The 12213-nt window shown below is 51.8% G+C and overlaps 1 protein-coding gene across 1 annotated transcript in view; it reads left to right on the forward strand.

Moving 5' to 3' along the window:
* The window catches only part of LOC130483578 (sodium- and chloride-dependent creatine transporter 1-like), a 40616-nt gene that overhangs the window by 6233 nt on the left and 22170 nt on the right, over positions 1-12213 (forward strand). Inside the window, exons 2-3 of the mRNA XM_056856371.1 lie at positions 586-834; positions 11505-11636. Coding sequence (XP_056712349.1) covers positions 586-834; positions 11505-11636 — 381 coding nt within the window. The remainder of the gene's footprint in view (positions 1-585; positions 835-11504; positions 11637-12213) is intronic.

The raw sequence follows: 12213 nt of genomic DNA on the forward strand, positions 1-12213 counted from the left end.
CGGGTGGATCTTTACAGTATCCAAAGCATTGCCTACGCACTGCTCCTCTGAGATAGATCACGATGCGTAGCCGCGTTAGTCTGTCTGTAGCAGTAGAAAAGAGCAAGAGTCCAGTAGCACCTTAAAGACTAACAAAATTTTTCTGAAGAAGGGAGCTGTGGCTCACGGAAGCTCATAACCTGCCAGAAATTTTGTTAGCAACAAAATTTCTACAGGGTATGAGCTTTCATGAGCCACAGCTCCCTTCTCCAGAGCGATTTATAATAATTGGGAGGGGCTATGGCTCAGTTTGTAGAGCACCTGCTTGGCACACAGAAGGTCCCAGGTTCAATCCCCGGCATCTCCAGTTAAAGGGACTAGAGGCAACTAGGTGATGTGAAAGGCCTCTGCCCTGAGACCCTGGAGAGCCGCTGCTGGTCTGAGTAGACAATACTGACTTTGATGGACCAGGGGTCTGATTCAGTATCAGGTAGCTTAATGTGTTCAATTTAGCAGCCCCTGTTCAAGATTTTTGTCAAGAATTGTCTCCCCTTCCCTTCTCCCGGACCCCCTTCCTGGCTAACCCTGTTGTCCTTGCCTCCACAGAGGGCAGCGCGTGCTCAGAGGTGGCTGAGGCAGAGAGTGCCGAGCCAGTCAGCGGCACGGGGGAGCCCACCCTTGACGAGAGAGCCATCACTGCCCCCTTGGTGGTATCCGTGGGCCCCGGGAAGCTGCCCGTCCCTGAACGGGAGACCTGGACCCGGCAGATGGATTTCATCATGTCCTGTGTTGGCTTCGCTGTGGGGCTGGGCAACGTCTGGCGCTTCCCGTACCTCTGCTACAAGAATGGAGGAGGTGAGGGGTGGCCGTGGAGTGGGGGGGGGAAGGGGATGTTGGCTTGGTGGCTGTGGGGTGAGGTGAGATATAATAGTGGCTGCGGGTGTGTGTGTCTTGCAGAGCCCAGTTCTGAGCGGGCCCCAATTGAGTGGAAGGGATGCAGACGAGAAGCAGGAGGATGAGGTTGAAATTAATTCAGAAGAGTTTCCGTCTAGACATTAGGAAGAACTTTCTAACAGTTAGAGTTGTTCCTCAGTGGAACAGGCTTCCTCAGGAGGTGGTAAGCTCTCCTTCCCTGGAGGTTTTTAAGAAGAGGCTAGATGGCCATCTGTCAGCAATACTGATTCTATGACCTTAAGCAGATGATGAGAGGGAGGGCACCTTGGCCATCTTCTGGGCGTGGAGTAGGGGTCACTGGGGGTGTGTGGGGGGGAGGTAGTTGTGAATGTCCTGCATTGTGCAGGGGGTTGGACTAGATGACCATGGTGGTCCCTTCCAACGCTATGATTCTGTGAGGGAAATCCCTTCCTAAAATGGAACAGCTTTAGAGACTTTTCTGCCTTGCCATTTACTGTACAGTGCCTGTCCCGTCCCCCCCCCCCCCCCAGTACTGAGGCTCAAAACATCTCCGGGTGGGACCGTTGATCAGAGAAATTACACCCGGGAAAAAAGTGTTACCTCCCTAGCCCCCTTTGTGAGCCTGATGTCCCTGATTCTGAGCCCCCGAACCATGCAGCTGTTATTTAAGGCCATAACATATGTTTGGATTTTCAGCTGTGAACCTCCAGGATCACATGTAAGTTAGGGTTGCCAACCTCCAGGTAGTAGCTGGAGATCTCCTGTTATTACAACTGATCTCCAGCTGATAGAGATTGGTTCACCTGGAGAAAATGGCCTCTTTGGCACTTGGACTCTATGGCACAGAAGTTCCTCCCCTCCCCAAACCCCGCCCTCCTCTGGCTCTGACACAAAATCTCCAGAGCTGGCAACCCTAATGTAAGTTCCCCTTGATTCTAGTCTGGTACAACTTTGATTCCAGGTGACCTTATTTCTTCATCCAGACAGAGAAGGTTTGGTCGCGTTCACCCAGTGTTGAGGGAAAAGCACTCTGCATGTGCTCAGAGAGGTAGTCATTTCCACAATTATTTCCTCCAGAGCTGAGATAAACACGGATTCTGGTCTGGATTCTCAACGGAAGGCCACGATTCTGAACGACAGCAACAATTCTCCCTCCTCCCACCTCCTTTAAGCTGTTCTTTTCTTCCTCCTTGGGTCTGCAGTGGTTAAACCTCACCCTTAGTCCCCTCCTGTCCCCACTGCAAAAAGAACAACCCAGCTACAGAGTGGAGAAGGAATATGCAGCATCACATGCTGGGGGTGGGGGAGTGGAGAGGAAGGGCTGCAGGCTCTTCGCTGATTGGCTCTTCAGACCCTAAGTGGGCAGGGAGAATCGTTTCCCGGCAGATCAGAGGCAGGAGCCCACCTGACTCCTTCTGCATGACATCTGTGCATTTTGCCGAGGCAATTCTGTTTATGCTGGAGGAATGGCTGCCAAGCGGAAATGGGACGCGTCTTCTGAGGCTTTTAACATACACACACAGAGAGAGAGGTTCTGATAGTAGTAGTAGAAGAAGATGAGTTGGTTTTTGGATGCAGACTTTCTCTCCCTTTTAAGGAGAATCAAACCGGCCTTCCCTTCCTCTCCCCGCATCAGACACCTTGTGAGACAGGTGAAGCTGAGAGAGTTCAGAGAGAGCTGTGACTAGCCCAAGGTCACCCAGCTGGCTTTATGTGTAGGAATGGGGAAACCAACCCAGTTCACCAAATCAGCAACCGCCACTCACGTGAAGGAGTGGGGAATCAAACCCAGTTTTCCAGATTAGAGTCCACCACACTTAACCACTTCACCACGCTGGTTCTCTTAGCTGTGGCAGCCATGTCTCTGGATCACTCCAGGGCTGTTGTGGAAATGATCAGGTGACTCCTCCTACAAACTCCAGCTCACTGTGCCCCAATTTGAAATTATTCCTGTGGAGAGAACACTGCATTATGCAGACCCCCACCCCTGTCTGAATGAGCATAGAATCATAGAGTTGGAAAGGACCACTAGGGTTATCTAGTCCAACCCCCTGCACAATGCAGGAAATTCATAACATAAAAACATAAGAAAAGCCCTGCTGGATGAGACCAAGGCCCATCAAGTCCAGCAGTCTGTTCACACAGTGGCCAACCAGGTGCCTCTAGGAAGCCCCCAAACAAGACGACTGCAGCAGCACCATCCTGCCTGCGTTCCACAGCACCCAAGATAACCGGCATGCTCCTCTGATCCTGGAGAGACAACCTCCCCCCCACACACAGTGACCCCACCTTACACCATGCCCAGAAGATGGCCAAGTTGCCCTCCCTCTCATCATCTGCTTAAGGTCATAGAATCAGCATTGCTGAATGAGCAGTATGGAAAACACGTAGCAGATTGAATCAAAGGGAGCCACAAACTCTGCTGCAACGGAATTAGCATAGTGAAAGGGGATCAAGTGAAAGCCCTGTCCTACAGGGCCAGTGGGTGCAAGGCAGACACAAGGAAGATGCTTGAAATGCCACCCACCCATGCTGCTAGAGGGATTGCGTGCTTCAGTCAACACATGCGGGATTCAGCTTTCCCGTGTCTGTCTCCACACTGTGGTGGCCTGCACTGCCTATGAGCCCGTCACGAAAGCTGTTGAAAACTGGTCAATCGAGATAAGTAAAACATGGTGGCACTGGCAGGTGGCCGCAACCTAGCAGCTAGGAGCTGACGTGTCCCATTTCACAACCGGCCCATTGGTAACACCTTTGTTCTCACAGCAAGGCTTACCACCCGTTAAGCATTGCTGAATGCCCTCTCCTCAGTGTGTGAGAGGCTGTATTCCTCTACTCTGCAACAGTCTGCCCTGTGGTGTTTTAAAGCCTAGCAGTTGTTTGCTCGTCTCTGTGGCTTCTGTTGCAGCCCCACATTGGGACAGCGCAGGCCAGGGGTGTGCCTGCACAGAAATCTACTTCATAAACAGCAGGTTGATAAACAGTAAGTGTGAGAGATCCCCCTCTCTGAGTCTATTCTCCAAATCAATTGCTCAGACGTTGATACAGAAACAAAGGATTTATTGAAGACATCAGGAGATGAGACAGGCACAGGTAGAAAGTTGCAAGTGAGGGGCTTATCGGGTTTACAGAATATATTGACTCCAGGGCACTGGGGCACTGGGGTTCACACTTATTGTTATGGGAAGTTACAAGCTTGGCATAATACAAAACATCAAACGAGTCCCAGGAAGTCTGCTGAAGCTATCACACTTCCAAGGCCGCATCGGCCTGAGGGAGTACAGACAGGAAGAACAGCGGGGGGGAGATACTTGGGGCAATCAGGCCAGGCGCCTGGGACCAGAAGGTGTGAACTGCTTTTATGAGTTCACTGATAACACAGCAGGTGATGGAAAGCAGAGACACAGAGTCAGAGACACAGAGACCCTCACATTCTGCCCCCCTTAAGGCCCCCCTCCCGCGTCCTCGAAAGGACGAGGCTTATCAGGATAAGCGAGGTGGAATTCTCGGACCAAGCGAGGGGCCGCCATGTGGGGTGCGGCCACCCACTCGTCGTGCGCGGACCCAAGGTTTTTCCAATGAACAAAGTAATACAGTTTCCCTTTCTTCCATTTGGAATCTAAAACCTTGGACACTTCCAAATGGGTATCCCCTCCCACCACGGTAGGAATCTCGTGTTCGGGAGGGGGGTGGAACTGGGGAGCTGCCACATAGGGTTTGAGGAGGCTTATATGAAAGACAGGGTGGACTCCCTTGAGGGTCTTTGGGAGCTCTAGTTCCACGGTAACCTCGTTGATCACCCTGGTAATGGGGAAAGGTCCCACATAACGGTCGCTGAGTTTTTTGCAGGGACGAAGAGAGCGGAGGTTTTTGGTGGACAGATAAACTTGCTCCCCCACTTTAAGTTCCCACCCCGGAGACCGGTGTTTGTCTGCCTGTTCCTTGTACTTGCTTTTTGCCTTCTCAAGGTTTTTGAGCAGCCACGGCCAGGTAGATTTAACTACCTGAATCCACTCCTGAAGGTTGGGGGTGGACTGGAGCTCTGGCGTGACGGGGGCGGAACCGAAAGGACCAAATTCCGTCCCGTATACTACTTGGAAGGGACTAAAGCCGGTAGAGGAATGGGGCGCATTGTTGTACGCATATTCGGCAAAAGGCAGCAGGTCGACCCAGTCGTCTTGGTGGAAATTCACATAGCAATGCAAATAACATTCTACCACCGCGTTTACACGTTCAGTTTGACCATCAGTCTGGGGGTGATAGGCGGAAGAGAGGCCCTGTTCCTCCACCCCCATCAATTTTAGGAAGGCTCGCCAGAATTTGGCTACAAACTGGACCCCCCGGTCGGAGAGGACCTTCCTAGGGATCGAGTGTAGTCTGAGGACGTGCGTGACAAACAGTTTAGCCAAGCCTTGGGCCGAAGGAAGACCCGCACATGGAACGAAATGGACCTGTTTGGAAAAAAGGTCCGTGATTACCCAAAGGACCGTCTTTCCCCGACTGGGAGGTAGGTCGGTGATAAAATCCATGGCTATGACTTCCCAGGGACGGGAGGGGTTCTCAAGCGGTTTGAGAAGCCCGGGGGGTTTTCCCATTCGTTTCTTGGCTGTGGCGCAAGTGGGGCAGCTGCGCACATACAGCTCCACATCGGACCTCATACCGGGCCACCAGAACTGCCTCCTAACCAGGTGAAGAGTTTTTATGAAGCCGAAATGACCCGCCAACCTGGCACCGTGTACAAGTCCCAACACCTCTTTGCGAAGGGAAGATGGGACATATAGTTTTCCCCCTTGTACCCACCAGGTGTTCGTTCGTTCCATGCCAGTGGGGAGGAGATGGTGCTCTTCCTCCTGTAAGGAGGCGTTCCGGAGCCGCTGTTGGAAGGCTTCCGGGATACCCTTGAGCGTAGGGGGGGTCTCTGGTTGACGGGCTTGGGACCGGGTTGTGACGGCCAAGCTTGGGACCTCCCCTCGCTGCTCGGGAGTGAACAGGGAGTCGACCGGGCGATCGAAATCGTTGCGATACTGGGGAAGTCGCGATAGAGCATCGGCTAGGGCATTTTCTTTGCCAGGAACATGTTTGAGGGTGAACCGGAATTTGGCGAAAAATTGGGCCCACCGAATTTGTTTGGCGTTGAGTTTTCTAGCTCCCTTGAGAGCCTCAAGATTCTTGTGATCGGTACACACCTCAAATGGCAGTTCGGCCCCTTCTAAGAAGTGCCTCCATATGGTGAGGGCATGTTTGACCGCTGCCGCCTCCTTCTCCCAAATAGCCCAGTTGATTTCGGACTGGGAAAACTTTTTGGAGAAGTAGGCACACGGCCGCAACCGCCCCCCATCATCCCTCTGCAATAGGGCCCCGCCCATGGCCACATCCGAGGCATCTACTTGCACCACAAAAGGTTTAGTGCAATCAGGGTGAGCCAACACGGGTTCGGACGAAAAAAGTAGTTTTAAACGTTCAAAAGCCTGTTGGCACTGGGGGGACCATTGCAAACGGGCTGAGGGAAGCGCGGCGTTAGCCCCCTTGTCTTTGGTACGCAACAGGGCAGTGAGGGGAAGCGCAACTTGGGCAAAGTTAGGAATGAAGTTGCGGTAAAAGTTGGCGAACCCCAAAAATTGCTGGAGTTGGCGGCGGGTGGTGGGGGTTTCCCAATCCCGCACCGCTTGGACCTTAGCGGGGTCCATTTCCAAACCCTGGTGGGAGATCACGTACCCAAGGAAAGTAATGGAAGGTTGGTGGAATTCACATTTGGACACTTTAGCATACAGTTTGTGCTCCCGCAGCCGCTGGAGCACGTCTCGAACCAGACGCACATGTTCTTCCATGGTTTCAGAGTAAATAAGGATGTCATCGAGAAATACTACCACCCCCCGAAACAGCAAATCATGTAAAACCTCATTAATCAATTGCATAAAAACACTGGGAGCCCCCGAAAGTCCGAACGGCATGACTAGGTATTCAAACATTCCAAAACAGCTGGAAAAGGCCGTTTTGGGTTCGTCTCCTTCTTTAATGCGAATGCGGTGGTATGCTTCCACCAAGTCCAGTTTGGTGAAGATTCGGCCCTCCTTTAATTGTGCTAGAAGGTCGGGAATAAGAGGGAGAGGGTAAGCGTTAGACTGGGTGACCGCGTTTAGCCTACGAAAGTCAATACACAGTCTTAGATCTCCCGTTTTTTTCTTCACAAAGAAGGCTGGGGCCGAATAAGGAGCTTTGGAAGGGCGTATGAAACCCCTCGCCAAGTTGGCATCCAGATAGTCCCGTAACACCGCCTTCTCACTAGGGCTCATGGGATAGACCTTCCCTTTAGACAGCTTGCCTTCCCCCACAATTTCGATGGCACAGTCCGTCTCTCTGTGGGGAGGTAGTTCGTCACATTCTCTAACATCAAAGACATCCGCAAACTGCGAGTATTCTGTGGGCAGTTGAGGAGGAACGGAGGTTGGGGTGGGGGCCCCTACCAACGCGGCGGCCGGAGTCCTGGCGGCCGGAGTCCTGAGTACCCGTTCCTTGTCATGCACCCCACAGGGGCTTTCGGGAAACGAGAGCACCCGTTTAACCCAGTCGATGGAGGGATTGTGTCCTCGTAGCCAGTTCATCCCTAACACCACTGGGGTTACAATAGGGGCGATGGTAAAATACAAGCGTTCCCAATGTTCCCCCACAGACATAATCACGGCTGCAGTTCTGTGGGTCACTGGGCCCCGTTTAAAATCGCTCCCGTCCATTTGGGAAAAGCGGAGGGGTCCCGGAAGCCGCTTGCACCGGACTCCCAGTTTCTTGGCAGCTTCCTCACTAATCATGGTGCGGGCACACCCCGAGTCAACCAAAGCGGGGAATTCTAAACTGGGACCCCCTTTGGGTAGGGACAGGTGAACACGCACATACACATTGTCCTCTTGGGCGCTTACCATCAGTGGAGCTCCTTGCACAACGATAGGGGCGGTCTGCTGCGGAGCCCCCTCTACAGCAGACCGACGGCGTTTTTTGCCGGCTGTTCCCACTCTTCCTCCTCGCTGGAAGAGGGGGACGGGGTGGTGGCGTTCGGGGACCCGTCCGAATCAAAAGTAGTATTTGTAATCCGGGACCCCGTTGGGACCGTGGAGGTGGAGACCACATCCTGGGGGCGAGCATGGAGTGCGGAGGGTGCGCCGGAACGTCGGCCCGGTGGTCCGCTCCTGCGGCGGGGCTGGTCCTCAGCAGCCGTCTTCTGCGGTTCGGTCGGGGCTTGGCGAGGAGGGTTGGGACGACCCGCACGAGAGGGGCATTGCGACGCAAAGTGTCCCTTTCCCCCGCAGGTCAGGCAGACACCAGTCTCAAAACGCTTGCGGCGTTCAGCGGCCGAGGGACCCCCGCTCCCTCCCGGTCGGAAGTCTCGGCCCCGGTCGCTCCGGGGTCTCGGGTCACGTCCGATGCGCTGCTTAGACAAATTCAGGAGTTGTTTACGATTCTCAATGTCCGCAGCGTGGCGAACCCAGCCTTCCACATCTGGGGGGTTCCCTTGCATGAAGGCCCAATGTTGGAGGTCCGGGTTGAGACCCTCCCTGAAACACTGTACCAGAGTGGCCTCACTCCAGTCCAGAATACGGCTAGCCAACGACTGGAACTCACTTGCATACTGCGCCACCGACTTGGTCCCTTGGCGCAGTTGCATCAGGGAGGCTTTGGCCCGCTCGCCCAGAGTCGGGTCCTCAAAGCGGTTTCGGAGTGCTACCATAAACTCGTCCAGGGTCCGCAGCACCGGCGAGCGGAGTTCATACTGCAACACCATCCAGGCGGCCGCCTCCCCTTGCAGTAAGGAAGCCACATACTGCACCCGGGACTTAATGTGAGAGATCAATGCATAGTTAAACTGTGGAACTCTCTGCCCCAGGATGTGGTGATAGCTGCCAACTTGGAAGGCTTTAAGAGGGGAGTGGACATTTTCATGGAGGAGAGGGCTATTCATGGCTACTAGTTAAAATGGATACTAGTCATGATGCATACCTATTCTTTCCATGATCAGAGGAGCATGCCTGTTATCTTAGGTGCTGTGGAACACAGGCAGGATGGTGCTGCTGCAGTCGTCTTATTTGTGGGCTTCCTAGAGGCACCTGGTTGGCCACTGTGTGAACAGACTGCTGGACTTGATGGTCACTGGACTGATCCAGCATGGCTTTTCTTATGTTCTTAAGTGCAACCATTTATTTAAAGATACGCCTAGGAAACATAATAAGCCCCCTTTTTGGTTTACAGAAGGCCCTTCCTCCCCCTGAAGGAGGGTTTTTTTGTTGTTGATTCTGCCCTTCCACAACAGTCACCCTTGCTTTTGCCCCCTGTGATGTTTCTGGAGGTCTCTCGACATGTTAGGACACAATTTGGGGGTGGGGGATGCAACAGACTGAAGTGAGAGAGACTTCTTCCTCTTTGTTTACTATTGGCACCATTTGCATTCAATGGCGCCCAATAAAAACTAACAGAATCTTAAAGGGATGGTTCTGTGATTCCAGATTCCTCAGGTTGTGGCAATACCCTCCCCCCAACAGAAGTGTACGTAAGGTTTTTGATTGTCTTTTTTTTCCCAGTCCAAGATTGCACATGAAGGAACTGTTGTATCCAGTCACAATGAAAAGGAAAGAAATGTGCTAGGGCTGGACTGCTCTGGACAATGGTCATGGGTGGAGCTGTCCTCTGAGCATTTGCCCTTTTGTGACCGGACTCCTTCTTTGTACATTGTACACTACTAATCGTCAAGGCAAAAGCACAGACTCTTCCCAGTTTTCTCACAAAACAACTTGTTTCAATTTTTATTTAGCACTCACAGAGCGTTAGGTGCTGTACAGGTCATCTCCAAGGTCTAAAGAGCTATTTTTGTGGCTTTGGGGGAATATCTGACTGGGATATCTGACTGTCATTCTTCAAAGAGCAGAGCCCCAGTGCCCAGGTCACAACCAAATTCTGAAAGCTTCCTCCTTTTCAGAATTAATTTGCCATGCGAGATGGGAGGCTGCTGTTTGAAAAATGCAAACTCCAAACCCCTTCGGCATGAGCACATAAAGCTGCCTTATACTGAGTCAGACCCTTGGTCTATCAAGGTCAGTGTTGTCTACTCAGACTGGCAGCACCTCTCCAGGGTCTCAGGCAGAGGTCTTTTATATCACCTACTTACTATCTGTAGAAAAGAGCAAGAGTCCAGTAGCACCTTAACAAAATTTCTGGCAGGGAATGAGCTTTTGGGAATCACTGTGAAGAAGTGATCTGTGGCTCACGAAAGCTCATACCCTGCCAGAAATTTGGTTAGTCTTTACAGAATTATAGAATCATAGAGTTGGAAGGGACCACCAGGGTTAACCAGTCCAACTCCCTGCACAATGCAGGAACTTCACAACTACCTCCCCCACACAGCCCCAGTGACCCTACTCCGTGCCTAGAAGATGGCCAAGATGCCCTCCCTCTCATCATCTGCTTAAGGTCATCGAATCAGCATTGCTGACAGATGGCCATCTAGGCTCTGCTTAAAAACTTCCAGGGAAGGAGAGCTTACCACCTCCTGAGGAAGCCTGTTCCACTGAGGAACCGCTCTGTTACAAAATTCTTCCTAATGTCTAGATGGAAACTCTTTAGATTTAATTTCAACCCCTTGGTTCTGGCCTGACCTTCTGGTGCCTCTGGACTCTTGCTCTTTTTTGCTGCTAGAGACAGACTAACATGACTACCCATCATGATCTACTTACTATCTGATTCTGTTAATCGGACGTGAAAGGGATTGAACCTGGGATCTTCTGTATGTAAAGCAGATGCTCTACCACTGAGCCACAGCCCCTGATGGAAAGCATAGTACCTGGCACCAAAATGTGGGAGGACGTTTCAGCAGATGCAGCTAGCCTTGCTTCAGAGGAAACAGGAGAAGCTGCCCCTACCAAAAATTCCCTCCTGCACTGCAATTAAGGGTACAAACTTAACTAGCAGAGGGAAAAGAAAGGGAAGGATCAGCCTCCCCACCCTCTTGAGCAGGAAGGGCCCATGCCCGGCGCAGGCGGCAGGAATCTGCTCACGTCCAGTACCTAAGGCTCCAGTGTTACAATTTTTAATGTGTAGTTATCTGGGTTTCCCTGACCCAACTTTGACACAGACAGTCACTACCTCAGGTGTGAGGGAATTTGTTTTTCACAGTTGGATCAAGACTACAGTGCAGGGGGGAAATGGGGTTTCAGCCTTTTCCCCTTCACCCCCCTTGCTCTGGTTTTGAGCCAAATAGGGCTCCGTGCTAGGGTTGCCAAGCTCCAGGTAGTATCTGGAGATCTCCTGCTGTTACAACTGATCTCCAGCCGAGAAGAGATCAGTTCCCCTGGAGAAAATGGCCACTTTGTCAATTGGACTCTGTGGAAGGGAAGTCCCTCCCCAACCCCACCCTCCTCAGGCTCCACTCCAAAAACCTCCCATTGGTGGCGAAGAGGGACCTGGCAACCCAACTCCACGCGCTTGGGAGAAACGTTCCCTCGTGGGTGACGGTCAAAATCATGCTCCCAGTTGTGAAGTGTGATTTGGCCCCTAGCATCTTTAGCTATCTGCTGAACGAGGCCTGCTGTTCTCCCCCCCTTTGCTGACCCCTCCCCTTGTCTGTGCAGGTGTCTTCCTAATTCCTTACTTGCTGATCGTCTTTGTTGGGGGGATCCCCGTCTTCTTCCTGGAGGTGGCCCTGGGGCAGTTCATGAAGCAAGGTGGGATTGCTGCCTGGAACATCGCTCCCCTCTTCAAAGGTAACCTCATCCACCATCTCCTCTTCAGCTTTAGGGCACCGGTCCTTCTGGGACTGCACGCCTAGGGTTGCCAGCCTCCAGGTGGTAAAGAAGGCAGTGCAGGATAGGCTGATAATAAACGGACAACACAATAGTGTAACAAAAGTGTCTAAGGTGCACAATTAACATATAACAAACAAGATATATACAAAACTCCTTCAAAGTCCAAAGTACAAAATGCTAGTTTTAGAGCAAGGCAAAAAGGTATTCTTCATGTAGAAGTTGCTAAGAAGACGATCGTTTCTATTTCTTCATCAGTTCCATTTCTTCAAAGTTCCGTTGTTATTATTTCTTAATAGTCTAATTTTCATGAACTCCCTATGGGTAGTAACAGTTACATCTTATCTGCCTTCCACCGGCTAGTCAGATTTCATGAGAGTTTAGGATTCCTCTTCAGGATACCAGGTGGTGGCTGGAAATCTGCTATTGCAACTGAACTCCAGGCGATGGAGATCAGTTCCGCTGGAGAAAACAACGGCTTTGGCAATTGGACTCTATGGCATTGAAGAGGAAGAGGAAGAGGAAGAAGAGTTGGTTT

This window comes from Euleptes europaea, chromosome 1 (genome assembly GCF_029931775.1).
Source record: "Euleptes europaea isolate rEulEur1 chromosome 1, rEulEur1.hap1, whole genome shotgun sequence".
Taxonomy (NCBI): domain Eukaryota; kingdom Metazoa; phylum Chordata; class Lepidosauria; order Squamata; family Sphaerodactylidae; genus Euleptes; species Euleptes europaea.